The sequence below is a fragment of the Palaemon carinicauda genome, chromosome 2 (genome assembly GCF_036898095.1).
Source record: "Palaemon carinicauda isolate YSFRI2023 chromosome 2, ASM3689809v2, whole genome shotgun sequence".
Taxonomy (NCBI): domain Eukaryota; kingdom Metazoa; phylum Arthropoda; class Malacostraca; order Decapoda; family Palaemonidae; genus Palaemon; species Palaemon carinicauda.
The window spans coordinates 202,596,326-202,618,937 of NC_090726.1; the positions used below are offsets into that span (position 1 = coordinate 202,596,326).

General features: G+C 34.7%; 1 protein-coding gene across 1 annotated transcript; it reads left to right on the top strand.

Annotated features, from left to right (window-relative positions):
- The first annotated feature begins 1,862 nt into the window (after positions 1 to 1,862).
- On the top strand, positions 1,863 to 16,031 carry LOC137621993 (uncharacterized). Its single transcript, XM_068352485.1, has 5 exons — positions 1,863 to 1,923; positions 2,631 to 2,851; positions 3,748 to 3,868; positions 4,532 to 4,774; positions 15,518 to 16,031. The coding sequence occupies exons 1-5, from the start codon at positions 1,863 to 1,865 to the stop codon at positions 15,658 to 15,660; spliced, it is 789 nt and encodes a 262-aa protein (XP_068208586.1). The 3' UTR covers positions 15,661 to 16,031.
- Positions 16,032 to 22,612: the final 6,581 nt, after the last annotated feature.

Genomic DNA, 22,612 nt, shown 5'->3' on the forward strand with positions numbered 1-22,612 from the left:
TAAGGAAACTACAAGTAATTAACAACTAAATTAAAATAATTTAAGAAAAACATCAACACAAATCTTTCACATAAAAAACTATAAAAACTTTAAAAAAACAAGAAGAAAAATATGATAGAATAGTGTCCCCAAGTGTACCCTCAAGCATGAGAACTCTACCCTAAGACAGTAAAAGACCATGGTCCAGAGGCTATGGTACTATCCAAGACCAGAGAACAATGGTTTGATTTTAGAGTGTCCTTCTCCTACAAGAGTAGCTTACCATAGCTAAAGAATCTCTTCTACCCTTACCAAGAGGAAAGTAGCCACCGACCAATTACAGTGCAGTAGTTAACCCCTTAAGAGAGAATGAATTATTTGGTAATCTCAGTGTTGTCAGGTGTTGGAGGACAGAGGACACTATGTAAACAATAAGCCATACTACTCAGTGTAAGTGTAGGCAAAAGGAAAATGAGCCGTAACCAGAGAGAAGGATCCAATGTAGTACTGTCTGGCCAGTCTCATTACCCAATAACTCTCTAGCGGTAGTATCTCAACGGATGGCTGGTGCCTTGGCCAACCTACTACCTGGCAAAAAATATATTCGGGTGAAACACTGAAACATGAATGAAATGCGCTTACTCCTTAAAGCAAGTGTATAAGAGAATAATCTCTCTCTCTCTCTCTCTCTCTCTCTCTCTCTCTCTCTCTCTCTCTCCAAGGGCCTTCGGATTAACAAAGAATTCTTCGGAAGTAATTATGACATAAAAAGGAAATCAAATAACCAAAGAGAAGAAATAACAAAGGAAAGGATCAACAGGATGCCAAGAAACAGCCTGGACACAAAGGGCTTCTTAAACGTTGCCTGAATCTGTTTCTTAAGCGATGAGCTTTGATATATATATATATATATATATATATATATATATATATATATATATATATATACACACATATATATATATATATATATATATGTATATATATATATCACTAACACTAGAGGTTTAAATATTTTTCAAATAAGCCAAAAATACCATTTAATATCGAATTTGCTCTGACATGGGAACTTAGAGTCTTAGACGCACAAGGAAATTCCCTTTAATGATAACTAGCCCAGCCCGGCCAGGGACTCGAAGCTATGATCGATAAAAAATAAGAATAAACATTAGACTGTTTTGACCACCCGGCAATTAAATAATAAAAACAAATGAAGTTAACTAAACTTAAGTAAAATTGGACAATCGTTGCTGGAGTAAATATAGCTGACAGATAAGGATGACAAAGAGAAGCAGAGAGAGAGAGAGAGAGAGAGAGAGAGAGAGAGAGAGAGAGAGAGGATATCCTTTTTTGAAAAGTCAATTGTCAACTGCAAGACGTAATCTCGTTCACAAAGTAACAAAAAGATTAGCGGTGAATGAAAATGGGAGTGGTTTAATTCAAAAGCACTTGATAATGAATTAACTATTATATATATATATATATATATATATATCTAGTGAATTAGATGTATTTGTGAATAAACCTTTTAATTGACTACTAACGAACACATATCAAGCCTACTGGAGTGTCCTTGTTTGCATTTCCGTTGCTAAAACAAAGACGTTTAATCACCTTAGAAATCCGGTAGGAAATGTGAACTATATTTACATTTTCTTCTGATCCCAGGACGCCATTTGTTCTTTACTAGTTCTTTACTAACCTACAGAAAGGCAACAAATCAAAGCCTCTTCTTCAGAAGTGATTAAGTGAAAAGAAAAATCAAGTGAAACTTTTTTTCAGTGACGAGCCAAAGAGGAACCATAAATTCGTTTCTCCAGAGGACTCAGAAGTGAGTTTGACCAACTGAGATCAACTTTTTGACAGGATTCCAACGACCAACTATGGTGAAACTACTGCTCTTCCCCTTTGCACTGATTCTGGCCTTTGTGTCTGCTCAAGCAGGTAAGAATCACTTCGCTTTAAGGTTAAAAGAGACTTTTTAGCCATGGTAAGCAGCTCTTTCTAGGAGGAGGACACTCCAAAATCAAACCACTGTTCTCTAGTCTTGGGTAGTGTCATTGTCTCTGTAATATGGTATTCCACTGTCTTGAGGTAGAGTTCTCTTGCTTGAGGGTACATTCGGGCACACTATACTATATATTTTTCTTCCTCTTGTTATTTTAATGTTGCTACTCTTAAAATATTTTCTTTTTCCTTGTTTCCTTTCCTCACTGGGCTGTTTTCAATGTTGGGGCCCCCTGGGCTTATAGCGTCCTGCTTTTCCAACTGGGGTTGTGGCTTAGCAAGTAATAATAATAATAGAGACGACTGGTGAAATCTAACCAAAGCTCTTTGAGTCAATAGGCGTAGGATGATGATGATGATGATTAGATGTTTATACTTCAGCCGTTGTCTTCAGACTTCTAAATTGTTGCTTCTTTTTACTACACGAACCAAATTAACCTATTGATGTTTGGAATGGCGATATCCTGTCTTAAAATCTTCAGTAAATTCACAATTTATTACTTCCTCAAGACTAGTTATTTTTCATTAGTCCCTAATAGAGTAATGAAGAACTTTTTTAATTCAAGTTAAAATTACAGTATATCTTATAACACAGTTTTCTTTAAGCATTCATTTACAATATCCAAACTCATTCTCTCTTCCAGATGACAAGTTCTCCATCTCTGATGCGAATAATCCATTCAACTTCACAGTGCCAGCTTCTCGCAACACTGTTCTAGCTTCCTGGACCAGCGATATAAACAACGAAATTACCTTCGAAGGATTTGTGAATTCACAAAACAATGCTCATCGACTATTTGGAGATATATACAATTCAAGAGAATCAAATGCATGGAATTTCTTTCGATTTTATAGATCTAATAAGGTAAATATCAAAAGTCTTCGATCACTCAATGAATTCTCTGACCCCACAAAACCGTAATGATGCAATCAGGAAATTAGAACAAAAATCTAATTTATTGGTAATTACTTTTTAAAAAACAATTCTTTTGTGAACACTTTCTTTAGCTTTCAAAGTTATATATTTGTTTCATTTTGAATCAAAGAAGAAAATTTTCAAGTTAACTTTGAATACAAAAGACTTAGTTCATTGGAAAATCAGTCAAAAAGGATCTCTTAACGGTTTAAAGGTCCTTTATGAATGGCAGAGGCAAGGGACAGTGACAATACCCTTGCAGGACAATGTCCTATGCACATTTTGGCACTAGTTTCATGCAAATTGAATAAAAATTGACCACGATATAGCAAAAAGCTGTTTTTGACCTTTACATGCCCTTGAACTTTGACCTAATAACTTCCAAAATATAATTAAATTGTCCTTGGGGTATAGCCAATCATCCCACAAAATCTTATGAGATTCGGTCAAATACTTTTTGAGTTATGAGAATCACAAACGAACAAACACACAAACATAAATAAATAGATACACGCCTATCAAATAATGAGCCTTCGCAACGAAGTTGATAAGGTAATAAAGTTCTTTTTTTAATGGTTCTTTCATATTTCAAATAAATATTCATACTCACTTTTGAGCTACCAAACACTCAAAGGAAAGAAACCATTTCTGAACCCTGCTGTTAGTTACATCATTAAGGTATTTTCTGCTTCTATGTGTCATTAATTGATAAGTAAAACTATAATAAAATTGGTTTACAAATGATCTTTCTAACAGGCGAATGATTGTTAGCTTAATATGACAGATATATCTCGTATCGTGGAAAATTTTCAATGCAATGTCTTTTCAAAGTTTTTCTCTCCAAGGATGTGATAATTAATCCAGGCAACATAAGATATGAGGTAGATTGGCAACATGATTTAAATATCACAATCAAGAGCACCAAAAAGACCTACTGGAGATTTTGTGCCGACATATATCTATGTGGTGAGTCCATTTTCTTTCATAATATATTTTGGAAAGTCCTCAATTTCTATATATTCCTAATACTGTATCATGAAATTAATATATTCACAATGTTAATTAAAAAATTATTTCAGTTTTATTTCTACGCTGTGTGATACTCAAAATACCTAAGAATGTACACGACAAACAGATCTTGTAGTTCCTGTAGTGCGTAGGGTTTCCTTGTGTGACAGGACCTGGAAAACAGCTCTTAAAGTAAAGTCGAATCAAGAACAGTCATTTGGACTAACAACAGAGCAAATGCCTCTGTCCCATCCTAATATCTCGTGTTTTTCGTATGCTTTCTCAACTCACTTTCTTAGTAACATCCATCTCCCTAGCTCTGCGATTTGATTTGGGCTGTGCTGTTTAACCAGTGGGGATACTTTAACGTGGTGAAAGTGTTTGAGAATATGTAAGATCAGCAAAGCTGTACTAGTCAAGGCCACCAATGCTAGGTTGGTTTAATGTGAGCGATCAGACGAAAATCTACCGCCATCACCAATCCGCACTTGCCAGCGTGATGATGAAAACTGGCCAAACACCAAATATGAATTGACATATCTGACTTCTTTGTCCGACTAGAAACTAATGCATTTTAAGTCGTTGTTTAAGCTAAGCTAATCTAACAAAACTCTATTGCAGTTCTTCCAGAACCAGTTCCCCTTGCAACGGAAAGCAGCATTGTCTCCTCCACGACTCAAAGCAGCATTGTCTCATCCACGACTCAAAGCAGCATTGTCTCATCCACTGTCCCAACGCCAAGCCCCAGAGAGACTGCTCTGGAAATCACAACAATAGTTTTACTAAGTATCTGTTGTGTGTTGGTCGCGATCATGATAGGAATGGCTGTTTACATCATCCGAGGGAGAAGAGCTTCACTTAATGGTAAATATTTGCTGTGAAGAAGGCTTATTCTCTTTAACACTAACGATTATCACTGTTTCAAAGTGGGCAGTTTCCTCTGCTGAAACTGAAGATTTGCTTAACCCTATCTTAAAGACAATTCCGATGTATCATATGCACTTTCATTAATACAGGCAATAGATATATTCCTACAAACAATAATGACATTCACATAAGCACAGAAACTTACAAGCAGCTTAATCGGAACAACTACACTTTTTATTCGACGGCACAAGCGGTGGTTGAGAACCCAATGCTACGAGAAACCTGATTTTTAAAAAATTAGTTTCTGCCAAAATTACAGCCTGATTTCGTCCCCAAAGTATTAAGGATTCAAATCAGGCACAATGTTTTGCATACTATCAAGTTAAAATCAGGTTATGTTGTTATTGAAAAAGGGGTTTCTCTAATGGTCCCATAATCTGTCTCAGGTACTCTGAAACCTTTAACCCTGTGATGGAAAAAGACAAGTATTCCGTCTTGGATGCTGCAGCTGACAGAATAGATATCTGTTTCCTAAAATGAAACTTATGAGGGTTTTGGTAGACTATTGGAAACGTCCCTGTCTGGCAATATGCTGGACCGGGGTTTGGGACTCGCTCCAACTCAATAGTTTCTTGTAGTGTCTGCAATCTCACCATCCTTGTGAGCTAAGGAAGGCGGCTTTCGGGAGAGTCTATAGGTCTACCTGCTGAGTCATCAACAGCCATTGCCTGGCCCTCCCTGGTCCTAACTCGGCCATTGATCATACGTATATATGATCAGTCACTAGGACATTATTGCTGTTCCTCGCCTTTGCAATTCATGAGCGGCCTTTAAATAAAAACAAACCGATTCTATGAGAGTAGAGGTCGTTTACAATTGAAATTTGTATCTAAAAAGGAAGAAGTTTAAGTCAAACGCTAAAAAGCAATTATATGGGATCACAAATCAATAAAATAAAAAAAAAATTTGGAATTGCATGATGTAAAACCTATTTTATATGGTGTAAAATGTGAATAACAAGATGTGTATAACACCAAGAAATGTAGAACATTGCATAAAAATAGAATAAAAATAATTATGTAAATCTTCGTCTTCAGCTTAAATGAAAAAGACAATTTCAGATATAATCTACAACAAACCTCTTAATACGCAATCAAATGTACAGTAGGACACAGGAATTCCTGGCACATCTTGCTCTGAGAAAGTGCAACTAATCGACCCTTACTCCGGAGTAAAAACTCACCATGCAGTAAAGGCGTGGCAGGGTGCACTCCCCCAGAGCGAGGTGGACCATGCATTCCTGTGTCCAACTGTACCTTATGTGGACACAGGAATTATACTCCATTCGATGTTCTCTTTTCTTGGGCTTATGTAAAAGCCATTGTTCTCTAGTCTTGGGTAGTGCCAGAGCCTCTGTACCATGGTCTTCCACTGTCTAGGGTTAGAGTTCTCTTGCTTGAGGGTACACTTGGGCATACTACTCTATCTTATTTCTCTTCCTCTTGTTTTGTTAAAGTTTTCATAGTTTATATAGGAGATATTCATTTTAATGTTGTTACTGCTCTTGAAATATTGTATTTTTCTTTGTTTCCTTTCCTTACTGGGCCATTTTCCCTGTTGGAGCCCCTGAGAATATATCATCCTGCCTTTCCAACTAGGCTTGTAGCTTAGCAAGTAATAATAACAATAATAATTCCGTTTCAGAGCCTGGATCGAACATGAATTCAGAGGCTATTTACGAAGAGGTCGAGTTGCCAGGCAATGTTTTCAGAGCACAACAGAACCATAACTTCGAAAACGTCATCTATGGAGCAGTGATTCCGAGACAGGCATGAGGACAGGGGTAATGCAAGGTGATCCTCTGCCTTCTTGGTGTTTTTCATGGATGCCATGAACACAGGAAGAAGGCCATAATCAATATGCAAGTCACGTCCTTTCAGTGGCACGAACTGAGAAAAAGAGTACAGATAATATGAATAATGTTCTAACAAGAATCTAACTTAGAATCTAACTTACAAGAGAGAAAGTTTCATTATTTTCCTAAGTCTATTCCACCTGGTAAAAGATCATGATGATTTAGTTGGAAAGTGAAGCGTTGAAAAAATTCCCTGCTGTTCTCTTGGAGGTAAATAGAATGTAATAAATCTATTTGGTGATATCATGTAATTGAAAAGATGTATTAAGGTTACACTGATTCAAAGAGATGATGACCGAGATCCGACTACTCAGATGTGGTAAAAAGTAGAAATATTGATGATTCACTGTAAAATCTCTGCCACAATCTCTTTCTGTATAAAATATCTTTACTTTTAGCCAAACAACATTTCCTTGTGTTGAAAATGAGACCAGAGCTTAGAATAACTGGTCCTAATCTGAAAGGAAAATGTTATGTAGGTGGCCTTTTCTAAGTCTCAAAACCCTGTATGGTTTTCATTTCATTGTGGGCACCTTTATTTAATTATTTCTTTAACCTTCCAGACTTTATTCTGATGTATGCATATTCAATTTCTGTATTTACATTTCGTTACATAGTGGCGTACTAGAAATTTAGGGTCTTGGGGGGGGGGGGGGGCGCTGACTTAGTAAAGAGAACCTGCTCCCCCTTACCGAATAGTAATTCTAATTGTATACTTCCATTTTTTTTTCTGACCCTGCTTTGGAGGGACCCCTCTCTTGGAGGCCAAGGGGGGCCTTTTCAAAAAGGTCCCCCACTCTTAGCTATGCCACTGAACAGACTTATATTTGTTTCATAATTTACTTAAGCTTCCAATTAATCTATTTTATGCATTAATAAGGAGAGACATCCTTATTTGAAGCCACATACCATGTGGATTTAAGGAGGCTTTATAAAAATGTTCTCAAAGACCTTGGAGTTTTCATGAGTATTAGGAAATGTCTTTGTGTAATTATAACTGTTTTTAAATGAGTCTTTGAGGACAAAAAAAAATAAAGACTATTCAAAATAGCATTATTATTATCACTTGTGAATTCCATCTTTTTATTATTATTATTATTATTATTATTATTATTATTATTATTACTTGCTAAACTACAACCCTAGTTGGAAAAGCAAAGTACTATAAGCCTATAATCCTGAGGGCTTCAACAAGGAAAGTAGCCCAGTGAGGAAGGGAAAAAAGGAAACTACAAGTAATTAACAACTAAATTAAAATAATTTAAGAAAAAACAACATCAACACAAATCTTTCACATATAAACTATAAAAACTTTAACAAAACAAGAGGAAGAAAAATATGATAGAATGGTGTTCCCAAGCGTACCCTCAAGCAAGAGAACTCTACTCCAAGACAGTGAAAGACCATGGTCCAGAGGCTATGGTACTATCCAAGACCAGAGAACAATGGTTTGATTTTGGAGTGTCCTTCTCCTAGAAGAGTAGCTTACCATAGCTAAAGAATCTCTTTTACCCTTGCCAAGAGGAAAGTAGCCACCGAAGAATTACAGTGCAGTAGTTAACCCCTTAAGAGAAAATGAATTATTTAGTCATTTTAGTTTTGTCAGGTGTTGGAGGACAGAGGACACTAAGTAGACAATAAGCCAGACTACTCAGTGTATGTGTAGGCAAAAGGAAAATGAACCGTAACCAGAGAGAACGATCCAATACAGTACTGTCTGGCCAGTCTAATTACCCAATAACTCTCTAGCGGTAGTATCTCAACGGATGGCTGGTGCCCTGGCCAACCTACTACCAGGCAAGAAATATATTCGGGTCAGACACTGAAACATAAATGATATGCACTTACTCCTTAGATCAAGTGCATAAGAGAATATATATATATATATATATATATATATATATATATATATATATATATATATATATATATATATATATATATATATATACCATATATAACATACAATCTCCAATCCTGTACAGAAATCCCTTGATTGTGGTCAGGAAGTTCGTATGATTAGCCTTGATTTTAGTGCTGCCTTTGACCGTGTTAATCATGAGGCCCTTGTTTTCAAACTCAAACAGTTGGGATTGTTTGAGTCGTTTCTCAGCATAATTATTGATTTTTTAAGTAATAGATCTCAAAGAGTTGTTGTTGATGGCCACCATAGTGAGTATAGGAATGAGATATCCGGTGTTCCACATGGTAGTGTTCTTGGCCCATTACTTTTCATCCTATATACACATGACATGGAGTTTGGCCTACAAAACAAGCTTGCTGTATATGCAGATGATGCTACTCTCTTTGCATCAATTCCATCCCTAGAATGTAGATCTGGGGTTGGTGAATCCCTTAATAGAGATAGCTAAAATTGGTGCATGGTGTAAATTATGGGGTATGAAGTTGAATCCTAACAAAACTAAAAAGTATGATTGTAAGTAGGTCAAGGACGCTGATTCCTCAACATCCAGTATTGATAATGTTTCTTTAAATTTGTATGACTTTTAAAATTTTAGGTGTGATTCTCGACAGCAAATTTATTGTTGAAAAACACATTAGGTCTGTGTCTTCTTCAATTGCACAAAAATTGGCTTATTGAGAAAGTCTTTTAAGATTTTTGGTGATCACTCTATTCTGAAGACGTTTTAATTCTTTCATTCTACCTTGTTTTGAGTATTTTTCTCCTGTCTGGTCTTCAGCTGCTGATTCTCATCTTAATTTGTTGGACAGAAACTTACGGTCTATTAAATTTCTTATTCCTGATCTAGATATTAATCTTTGGCACCGTCGTTAAATTAGTTCATTATGCATGTTGCATAAGATTTTTCATAACTCTGACCATCCTTTACATTCAGATCTCCCTGGACAATTCTATCCTGTTCGTAATACTAGGCAGGCAGTTAATTCTTATAGCCAGGCCTTCTCCATCATGAGGCTCAATACTACACAGTATTCTAGAAGTTTTATTCCTGCTGTTACCAAGTTGTCGAATGATATTCCTAATCGGGTAGTTGAATCAGTAGAACTTCAAAAGTTCAAAGTTGGAGCAAATATTTTTATGTTGACCAGGCTGACATGAGTCTTTTTATTGTTTATTTGACATATCTGTTGCTGACGTTGTTAATAGTTTATATAGGACATATCTGTTTTGACGTTGTTAATAGTTTATACAGGGCATATCTGTTTTGACGTTGTTAATAGGTTATATAGGACATATCTGTTTTGGCGTTGTTACTGTTTTTAGAACGATTTATTGTTAATTTATTCTCACCATTTATTTATTTCCTTATTTCCTCTCCTCACTGGGCTATTTTTTTCTAATGGAGCCCTTGGGCTTATAGCCTTATAGCATCTTACTTTTCCAACTAGGGTAGTAGCTTGGCAAGTAATAATAATAATAATCATAATCATAATAATAATAATAATAATATATATATATATATATATATATATATATATATATATATATATGTGTCACTAACACTCGATGTTTACAATTTTTTACAAAATTAGCCATAAATACCATTCAATATCCAATTCCCTCTTACATGGGATCTTAGACGCACAAGGAAATTCCCTTTAACGATAACTAGCCCAGCCCGGCCAGGGACTCGAACCTATGATCGATAAAAAATAAGGATAAACATTAGACTGTTTTGACCAACCGGCAATTAGATGAAATGAACTAAACCCAAGTAAAATTGGACAATCGTTGCTGGAGGAAATATAGATGACAGATAAGGATGACTAAGAGAAGCAGAGAGAGAGAGAGAGAGAGAGAGAGAGAGAGAGAGAGAGAGAGAGAGAGAGAGAGAGAGAGAGAGAGAGAGAGAGAGAGGATATCCTTTTTTGAAATGTCAATTGTCAACTGCAAGACGTCATCTCGTCCGCAAAGTAACAAACAGATTAGCGGTGAATGAAACCGGGTGTGGTTTAGTTCAAAAGTACTTGATAATGAATTATCTTTATACATTACAGTGAATTGGTTGTATAAGGAAATGAACCTTTTAATTGACTACTAACTAACACATATCTAGCCTACTGGAGTGTCTTTGGTTGCATTTCCGTTGCTAAAACGAAGACGTTTAGTCAGCTTGGAAATCCGGTAGGAAATGTGAATAATACTTACATTTTTTCTGATCCCAGGACGCCATTAGTTCTTTACTAGTTCTTTACTAACCTACAGAGAGGTAACAAGACAAAGCCTCTTCTTCAGAAGTGATTAAGTGGAAAGAAAAATCAAGTGAAACTTTTTTCAGTGACGAGCCAAAGAGGAACCATAAATTCATTTCTCCAGAGGACTCAGAAGTGAGTTTGACCAACTGGGATCAATTTCTTGACAGGATTCCAACGACCAACTATGGTGAAACTACTGCTCTTCCCTTTTGCACTGATTCTGGCCTTTGTGTCTGCTCAAGCAGGTAAGAATCACTTCGCTTTAAGGTTAAAAGAGACACTTTAGCTATGGTAACCAGATCTTTCTAGGAGGAGGACACTCCAAAATCAAACCACTGTTCTCTAGTCTTGGGTAGTGTCATTGCCTCTGTAATATGGTATTCCACTGTTTTGGGGTAGATTTCTCTTGCTTGAGGGTACATTCGGGCACACTATACTATATATTTTTCTTCCTCTTGTTATTTTAATGTTGTTACTCTTCTTAAAATATTTTCTTTTTCCTTGTTTCCTTTCATCACTGGGCTGTTTTCCCTGCTGGGGACCCCTGGGCTTATAGCGTCATGCTTTTCCAACTGGGGTTGTGGCTTAGCAAGTAATAATAATAATAGAGACGACTGGTGAAATCTAACCAAGGCTCTTTGAGTCAATAGGCATATGATGATGATGATGATAATGATAATGATGATGATGATGATTAGATGTTTATACTTCAGCCGTTGTCTTCAGACTTCTAAATTGTTGCTTCTTTTTACTACACGAACCAAATTAACCTATTGATGTTTGGAATGGCGATATCCTGTCTTAAAATCTTCACTAAATTCACAATTTATTACTTCCTGAAGACTAGTTATTTTCACTGGTTCCTAACGGAGTAATGAAGAACTTTTTTTTTTTTAAATTCAAGTTAAAATTACAGTATATCTTATAACGCGGTTTTCTTTAAACATTCTTTTACAATATCCAAACTCATTCTCTCTTCCAGATGACAAGTTCGACATCTCTGATGCGAATAATACAGTCAACTTCACAGCTAAAGTACCTTCCTTCACTGTTCTAGCTTCCTGGACCAGCGATATAAACAACGAAATTACCCTCGAAGGATTTGTGAATTCACAAAACAATCCTCATCGACTATTTGGAGATATATACAATTCAAGAGAATCAAATGCATGGAATTTCTTTAAAATTTATAGAATAGATGGGGTAAGTATCAAAAGTCTTCGATCACTCAATGAATTTTCTGACCCCACAAAACCGTAATGATGCAACCAGGAAATTAAAACAAAAATCTAATTTATTGGTAATTACTTTTTAAAACACAATTCTTTCGTGAACACTTTCTTCAGCTTTCAAAGTTAAATATTTATTTAATTTTGAATCAAAGATGAAAAATTGCAAGTTAACTTTGAATACAAAAGAATTAGTTCATTGGAAAATCAGTCAAAAGGGATCTCTTAACGGTTTAAAGGTCCTTTATGAATGGCAGAGGCAAGGGACAGTGAAAATGCCCTAGCAGGACAATGTCCTATGCACATTTTGGCACTAGTTTCATGCAAATTGGATAAAAATTGACCACGATATAGCAAAAAAATGTTTTTGACCTTTACATGGCCTTGAACTTTGACCCAATAACTTCCAAAATATAATTAAATTGTCCTTGGGTTATAGCCAATCATCCCACCAAATTTTATGAGATTCTGTCAAATACTTTTTGAGTTATGAGAATCACAAACGAACAAACACACAAACATATATAAATAGATACACGCCTATCAAATCATGAGCCTTCGCAACGAAGTTGATAAGGTAATAAAATTCTTTCTTAATGGTTCTTTCATATTCCAAATAAATATTCATACTCACTTTTGAGCTACCAAACACTCAAAGGAAAGAAACCATTTCTGAACCCTGCTGTTAGTTACATCATTAAGGTATTTTCTGCTTCTATGTCTCATTAATTGATAAGTAAAACTATAATAAAATTGGTTTACAACTGATCTTTCTAACAGGCGAATGATTGTTAGCTTAATATGACAGATATATCTAGTGTCATGGAAAATTTTCAATGCAATGTCTTTTCAAAGTTTTTCTTTCCAAGGATGTGATAATTTATCCAGGCAACAGAAGATATCAGGTATATTGGAAATATGATTTAAATATCACAATCACGAGCACCAAACAGACCTACTGGAGATTTTGTGCCGACGCATATCAATGTGGTGAGTCAATGTTCTTTTATATCCTCTTTTCGAAAGCCTTCGATTTCTATATATTCCTAATACTGTATCATGAAATTAATATATTGACAATGTTAATTAAAAAAATATTTCAGTTTTATGTATGCTGTGTGATACTCAAAATACCTAAGAATGGATACGGCAGACAGATCCTGTAGTTCCTGTAGTGCGTAGGGTTTCCTTGTGTGACAGGACCTGGGAAACAGCTCTTAAAGTAAAGTCGAATCAAGTATCGTCATTTGGACTAACAACAGAGCAAATGCCTCTGTCCCATCCTAATATCTCGTGTTTTTCGTATTCTTTCTCAGCTCACTTTCTTAGTAACATCCATCTCCCTAGCTCTACGATTTGATTTGGGTTATGCTGTTTAACCAGTGGGGATACCTTGACGGGGTGAAAGTGTTTGAGTATATCTAAGATCAGCAAAGCTGTACTAGTCAAGGCCACCAATGCTAGGTTGGTTTAATGTGAGCAATCAGACGAAAATCTACCGCCCGAACCAATCCACACTGGCCACCGTGATGATGAAAGCTGGCCAACCACCAAATATGAATTGACATCTCTGAAGTCCTTGTCCTGCTGTGAACTAAAAACTGCTGCATTTTATGTTGTTGTTTAAGCTAAGCTAATCTAACAAAACTTTATTGCAGTTCTTCCAGCACCAGTTCCCCTTGCAACTGAATGTCCTGTTGGTTCCACAACAACTCAAAGCAGCATTGTCTCATCCACGACTCGAAGCAGCATTGTCTCATCCACTGTCCCAACGCCAAGCCCCAGAGAGACTGCTCTGGAAATTACAACAATAGTTTCACTAAGTATCTGTTGTGTGTTGGTCGCTATCGTCATAGGAATGGCTGTTTGTCTTATCCGAGGGAGAAGAACTTCGCTTAATGGTAAATATTTGCTGTAAACAAAGCTAATTCTCTTTACCATCTCATAAATTTTCACTTTAGTGATGAATAGAATGTAGAAAAGGAGAAAAGATCTCGTTATGGGGTAAGAAAAGGGGTAAAAAAGCAAAAAGTAAATAATACTTGAGGAAAGTGAGAAGTTCCTCTTTGGAATCTGAGAATTTCTTAGTTTTTTTTTTTTCAAGATGATTTGTTATAGTTAGATACGCATGTACCACAGTATGAATAAGAAATATTAAACCACATATACTGTAGCTATATCCATCAATACATTTCTGGCACTCACACCCGTATACAAATTTACAGAAACCGTTATCGAGATCATAACACATTCTATTCGATAGGAAAAATAGAGGTTAAGAACCAAATGCTAAATACGCCTAAAATTTTGAAGAAAAATCAGTTTACAGGTCGTCCATGAATGGGAGAGGGAAGGGACAGTGACACTGCCCTAAAGACAGTCCATATATACATATGATCAGCGCCTAATCCCTTCTCCATCAAGCTAGGATCAGGGAGGGCCAGGCAATGGCTGATGATGACTCAGCAGGTAGATGTATAGGCTCCCCAAAACACCAATCCTTAGTTCACACCCTCTTCATCAAGCTAGGATCAGGGAGGGCCAGGCAATGCCTGATGATAACTCAGCAGGTAGACTATAGGCTCCTCCAAACACCCATCCTTAGCTCACAATGATGGCAAGTTTGCAGACACTACAAGAAACTATCTAGCTTAAGCGGGTCCCGAACCCAAGTACAGCATGTCGCCAAGTAGGGCCGTTTCCAATGGACTACCACAAACCCTTATTAGGTGCTGATGATCATACTAAAATAGAGGAAAAAGTATAGAATAAAATTACATATTAGTGCACACTCACATTCAAATAAAGTTTTATCATGTTATCCTTTAAAGAGCACAGTATCTATTACTCAATATTTTTTTTGATGAGACGCGTTTGTGCTGACTTTTAGGAGTGTCCTTTTATCTAAGAAAAGTGTCCTACTAGCTGATAGGTTAGAATTATCATGAGTATAGTACGTTGGGAATACCCGAATACCGGATGTTGAAGCATAAGCAAGATAAGAAGTTGCTCCGCTTCTGACTCGCAGATCTTTGTGTGTATAGAATTTAGGCCACAGAATCAAAACCTGGAGTTGGAGAAGCCATCCAGCGTCTAGTTTTTGGTAGTTCCATAGCCTCTGTACCATGATATGTGCTATCTTGGATTAAGAGTTCTCTTGCTTGAGGGTACAATCAGACGCACTAATCTGTTTCCTTATTTCCTTTCCTCACGGGGCTAGTTTCCCTTTTGGAGCCCTTGGGCTTATAGTATCCTGCTTTTCCATCTTTGGATTTAGCGTGGCTAATAATAATAATAATAATAATAATAATAATAATAATGTATATGTATATATGGTCAGACTCTAGGTCACTGTCACTGTCCCTTGTCCCTACCACTCATGAGCAACCTTTAAACCTTAAACCCTTTCCATTTCAGAGCCAGCAAGGAACTTGGAACCAGAAAACACTTCACATAACCCCCATATGTTCAATGTCAGCACCTTCTCCAGCCAACAAGAGGATCACGAGAGTATTAACAGCCTCTATGGAGTTACGATTAACAGAGAATCGCCACAATAAACTCGAGAAAAGTGTCCAATATGTGAAGATGCATTTGAACATAAAGTGCCCAATATGTGAAGATGCATTTGAACATAAAGTGCCCAATATGTGAAGATGCATTTGAACATAAAGTGCCCAATACTTGAAGGTGCATTTAAACACACTGAATAGGATGACCTGAGGACTTTGTAGTTTATATATCACCGTATTTAATCTAATGTTGTTACTTATCTTAAGATGTTTTATAGTCTTTATTCTTAAGATATTTTATATTCTTTATTCTTAAGATATTTTATATTCTTTATTCGTTAATTTTCATGTAATTTATTTATTTCCTTTCCTATTTGGGCTATTAGAATGTTTGGGCTTATGTAATCCTGCTGTTCTAACAAGGGCCGTTGCTTAGCTAGTAGTAGTAGTAGTAGTAGTAGTAGTAGTAGTAGTATTAGTAGTAGTAGTAGTAGTATTAGTAATTAGTATTCACGTAATTAAGTTTTAAGACCAATAGAATATTATTATTATTATTATTATTATTATTATTATTATTATTATTATCATCATCTAAGCTACAACCCTAGTTGGACAATCAGGATACTACCAACTCGAAGGCCCCAACAGGGAAAATAGCCCAGTGAGGAAAATAAATCAAGAAACAGATAGAATAGTGTGCCTGAATGTACCCTTGGGATTAAGTTCTAAGATCAATAGAATATTATTATCATTATTATTATTATTATTATTATTATCATTATTATTATTTTTATTATTATTATTATTATCTAAGCTACAACCCTAGTTGGACCATCAGGATACTGCCAACTCGAGGGCCACAACAGGGAAAATAGCCCAGTGAGGAAAAGAAATCAAGAAACAGATGTACCCTCGGGCGAGAGAACTCTAACCCAAGACAGTGGAAGATTTAATGAATGGGGTTAAAGTAATTACTGATACTTTAACTGGAATTTCACGATCTAATTTCTATAATACCAACGATCTCCATTGGAATACTTGTCATGAAATCTTTATTAATGAAGATATTTTCCCTGTTGGGGCCCCTGGGCTTATAGCATCCACATAGCATCCTGCTATTCCAACTAGGGTTGTAGCTTAGCAAGTAGTAGTAGTAGTAATAATGATAATAATAATAATAATAATAATAATAATAATATAACAGTAACAATAACAATAATCATAATAATAATCATCATCATACTAATAATAACAATGGTAATAATAATAATAATCATCATCATCATAATAATGATAATAATGCTAATAATAATAATGATACTACTACTACTACTACTACTACTACTACTACTACTACTAATAATAATAATAATAATAATAAAGTATCATGAACTAATATTTTAAGATATATTCTAAGATATATTTCTAAAACTATCAACAAGAACATTCTTATACTTTTTTTTTTTCTAGTTTCAATATATCTTAATTGTTCACACTTTTGATGTATCTTTAATTCCATCTTTCTGTATGAAGAAAACAAACCTAATTATATTCATGATTCCACAAGTATTTCTTTTCCCCTAAAGAGATGTTCACCTAAATAATATCCAAATAAAAGATTTTTATTAGTAACGTCATTATTATTACTATTATTATTACTAGCCAAGCTACTACCCTAGTTGGAAAAGCAAGATGCTATAAGCCCAAGGGCTCCAACAGGGAAAAATAGCCCAGTGAGGAAAGGAAATAAGGAAATAAATAAATGATGTAAATATATTAACAAATATGAGTTTCCTAAGGAGTCTTAAGAAATGTAAAGACATAAAAGGTATATAATAAAAAAAAAAAAAAAAACCGGCCGGAAAAAAAAACAATGAAAAGAAGCCAAACAAATTCCTTGCCGGGTTGTGGTGGTCTATTGGAAACGTCCCTGTCTGACGTTCTGTTGGACGGGAGCTCGTGTCAAGCTTAAACTCGATAATTTCTTGTGGTGTCTGCAACCTCACCATCCTTGTGAGCTAAGGATGGGAGGATTTTGGGGAGCCTATAGGTCTACCTGCTGAAGAATCAGCAGCCAGTACCTGGCCCTCCCTGGTCCTAGCTTGGCTAGAGAGAGGGATATATGGTCAGTCTCTATGGCAATGTATTGCTAGGGATTGTCACTGCTCCTTGCCTCTGCCATTCATGAGTTGCCTTTAAACCTTTAAACTGCATTTTATTATAGAAATTAATGCATAGCAATGTACTGACTATTTTGAGGGAGCCAGTAGGTCTAACTGCTAAGTCATCAGCAGCCATTGCCCGGCCCTCCCTGGTCCTAGATTGGGTGAAGAGGAAGTCGGGTGCTGATCATATGGATACAATTCTAGGGCAATGTCCTGCTATGAATTTTCAATGCAACTTGCTTCTGCCCTTCATGAGTTGCCTTTAAACTTTTAAACTGTATCCTAATATAGGAATTAATCCATAGCAATATAAGGACTATTATCCGCTGTACTACGGGGAGTTAAATGGCAGGACAGGATTAGAAATGAAACTATAATCGAGATTACTCGAGTACCATATGTGGATGAATTCATGATGAGGGGTAGATGGAGATGGTTTGGGCATGCTCTTCGCACTCCCCAAGAGAGATTAGTTCACCAAACGTTCAGTTGGGCGCCACAAGGCACTAGAAGAGTTGGAAGACTCAGGCCTACATGGCTGAGGACTATGAAGCGCGAAGTAGGAGATGGTGAATAGAGAAGTATTGAATTAAATCTCAAGATAGAGACGACTGGCGAAATCTAACCGAGGCATTTTGCGTCAATAGGCGTAGGAGATGATGATGATGATGTTTTCAATGTTTTTATTCCTGGTGATATTGATGATAGTAAAACAACCCAGTACGAAATTATGAAATAAGTAATAATTAATAAATTATAAACAAATAAAATAACAAAGGACAACAAATTAGATAAAGAAAAAAAAAAAAAAAAAAAACAACAACGGATATACTATGATGCAAGACTCGTAACAACAACAACAACACACATACACACACACACACACAGCCTTGGAACATAAGCTACTTACAACTCAAAGAGCAATTCAAAGAATAATGATGGGAATAACACTAAAACACAGAAAAAGAACATGGATACGAGAGCAGTGAAAGTATAGGATATTCTAACGTGTGAGTAAAAGAGATGGACATGGGCAGGACATATAATGAGAATGACAGATAATAGATTGGACATTAAGAATAACATAATGGGTCCCTGGCGATTGTAAAAGAAGCAAAGGAAGGAGTAGAAGACGAAGGATTCACGAACTAGGAAAATTTGCTGGTAAAGACTGGCATAGAGAGACCATTAACAAAGACGAGTGGAAGTACATGTCTGAGTCCTTTATCCTGCAGTGGACTAGTCACGGCTGATGATATATATATATATATATATATATATATATATATATATATATATATATATATACACATGTATATATACATATATATACTGTATATACATACATCTATATATATATATATATACACACACACACACACATATATATATATATATATATATACACACACACACACACATATATATATATATATATATATATATATATATATATATATGTGTGTGTGTGTGTATGTATATAAAACATGCTCCAGGTTCTAATTAGATTACAGTGCCATACTGTAAAAATATTGATTTAAATAACTTATCCTGATTAAGGAATTTAGCAAACACAAAGTTTCCGTCTCAACTATCTAAGATATGAATAAGTTACGTAAGGACAAGCAACATCGATATTCAAAACATGGCTTAATACTAGAATAAAACTAGAGGGCACTCAGTAGAGCGCAGACCTCCGCCGCGGCACCTTATTTTTCGACCTTTTGCTCGACCTTCACCTTGACTTTTAACCTTAACATGTATTAATTTTGCTTTTTATCATACACTCAAGTATGAACCAAGTTTGAAGTCTCTGTGACAATGATGTCCAAACTTATTTGTGATTACGTGAATTTGACATTTTACTTGACCGTGACCTTGACCTTTCACCTTGACCTTCTAATATTTAAGAATTTCCAGCTTTTTACATAACAGTTAATCCCTACAAGCCAAAGGGCTATTACACTGTAGTCTCATTACTTGAATATTACTTTAAACGGTTCTAGTAACCTATTAACATTTCTCCATTTATAGACCTTTCGCTTAAAACGTAAATATCTACTTACACAAAAAAATAACTATATACTAACATTACCTTTCACATTCGATGACAATGCCTATACCAAAAGCTTTTCACGTTTTAGAATGTTGACGTAAAATAATAAGTTATCCATAACCAATCGTATAATATTCAAAAGAACCCACCTTCATATCTGACCATAAATACATAAATAATGTACTTACCACAGACAGCATCATCCAAAGTCCTTCGCTATTTCGTCCACTGATAAGTGTTCTTTAACTTGCGAGTCGATGTAAGATCACATATTTCACTAATGATTGTACAGAAGACAAAATTCGTTACGCGGTGAACAAATCAAAAAGTTACTATTGAAGACCCATACAGGGAAAGTGTACTATACCAAATGTTTTCGTTATCGTGTCAAATTCCACCAACTGTTGTGAGACGTGATGTTTCCCATTAAATTCATTATCTTGAATGCATATTAACCTATTATTTTGTATTAAAAAATGAAAATAAATAGATTTTATAATAATTATTCTATTTACGTCATCTAAATATAATCATTATAAGAGCTATGTAAAATCACTAGAATTTATTTAAGAAGCACTACCTATTTTCTACTATCAATGCCCTCGTCAGCTTCTTCATCGGCTGTTGGAGCAGTGTTGCCAGATATGGGAATTTATCCCTAGATTTGGGGATTTTGAAGCCTGAGGGGGATATTCTGTTCAAATTTCTATGAAGAAGAAACAAAGATGAGTAAACCTTTATATAGTAGCAATAAGTTTGCTTCCACTTAGGCCTATATGAAGTAGACTACATTTGACTAACTATGAAGTTTTATAGACAAGGGAATATACTTTTTCTATAGAGAAAATAACCTAAAAATAAATTTTGATTTCTCCACACTACATATTAGCTTTTTTTCTAATCATGTAATGTAAAAACGTAGAAGATAAACACCTAATTTTTTTTTTAATGAAACGCAATTGCACCGACTCGCAGGGGTGCCCTTTTAGCTCGGAAAAGTTTCCTGCCATCTGATTGGTTAGAATTATCTTCTCTAACCAATCAGCGAGCAGGAAATTTTTCCGAGCTAAAAGGACACCCCGGCCAGTAGGTGCAAATCTGCCTCACTAAAAAGAATTGACTATAGTGTTATCATTTACAATAATCTGTTTAACTAATTTTCAAAACGGAGAAACAGTGTAATTGTATATATATATATATATATATATATATATATATATATATATATATATATATATATATATACATACATATATATATACATAAAGAAAAAATTCCTGTGAAAATGTTTTAGCATAGGCCCATAGGCCTAGTTTATCAAGATATGTCTTTGCCTGCAGCCTGCCTCTACAGTGTTTTAATTCATAAATCTAGCACACTCGGACACACTATTCTATCTAATTTCCCTCACTCTTCTTTTGTTAACATTTTTTTTTATATTTTGTATAGGAAATACTTATTTTAATGTTGTTACTGTTCTTAATATATTTTATTTTTCCTTGTTTCCTATCCTCACTGGGCTATTTTCCCTGCTGGCACCCCGGGGCTTACAACTAGGGTTGTAGCTTAGCAAGTAATAATAATAATAATAATAATAATAATAATAATAATCTGGTGTTTGTCATTCTCATTATATATCCTGCACATATCCTTTTCTTTTTCTTACATGTTAGAATATTCTCTACTTTAGTTTGCTTTCATTTGCTTTTTTTCTGTCCCTTAGTGTTAATCCCATCATTATTCTTTCCATAGCTCTCTGAGTTGTAACTAGCTTATGTTCTAAGACTTTAGAAAGACTCCAAGTTTCTGATGCGTAAGTTAATACTGGTAGGACCATCTGATTAACTACTTTTCTTTTCAGAGAAAGTGGCAATTTACTTTTCGTAATCTCATTTTGTTTACTAAAATCTCTCCGTATGCTTATCCTTCTTTTAATTTCATTAACAATCTCTAAAGGGTCGTCTATAACATTTATGCTATCTCTCTCTGCATTTTTATTGAACATTAACATTGTTCTATTAATTTTCACTTTCAGTTCTACATTTCTGCTTTCTCTATTCAAATCTTCTATCATGTTGGATAATTCCTCCCATAATTCACTAAATAGAACTATGATTCTGCAAATCTTAAGTTGTTAAGGTATTCACCATGTCTGTTAATTCCTACATTTTTTCAAATCTATGTTCTTGAAAGTTTTCAAGGCTCCTTCTCTAAATCCTTACTCAATATATATATATATATATATATATATATATATATATATATATATATATATATATATATATATATATATATATATTTATATTCATATATATAAAGATATGTGTATAGGTGTATGTGTGTTGTATGGTATGCTTTTATGTATATATATATATATATATATATATATATATATATATATATATATATATATATATATATATATATATATATATACATATACACACACATATGCACACACATATGTGTGTGTGAATATAGGTTTATAAAGATTAGATTAGAGGTTTTGTTAACAACGTATTTTCCATTTTTAAGGGCGATGATTTTTTTTAAGAGATAGCAAGAACCATTTTCCGGTTAAACTAGTGATTTTGGCATCCTGTTTTTAATCATTTATCATTTGACGTCAGCTAAATATAGGATATCATATTATCCTTTGTTCTCTTATTATTATTATTATTATTATTATTATTATTATTATTATTATTATTATTATTATTATTATTATTAATAATAGTAATAATTAATAATAATTATATAATCATTATTATTATTATTA

Coding starts and splice junctions, on each gene's coding strand:
- LOC137621993 (XM_068352485.1), top strand. CDS start 1,863: ATGGTGAAACTACTGCTCTTCCCCTTTGCACTGATTCTGGCCTTTGTG. Junction 1,924..2,630: donor CTTTGTGTCTGCTCAAGCAG/GTAAGAATCACT, acceptor TCTCTCTTCCAG/ATGACAAGTTCTCCATCTCT. Junction 3,869..4,531: donor TGCCGACATATATCTATGTG/GTGAGTCCATTT, acceptor ACTCTATTGCAG/TTCTTCCAGAACCAGTTCCC.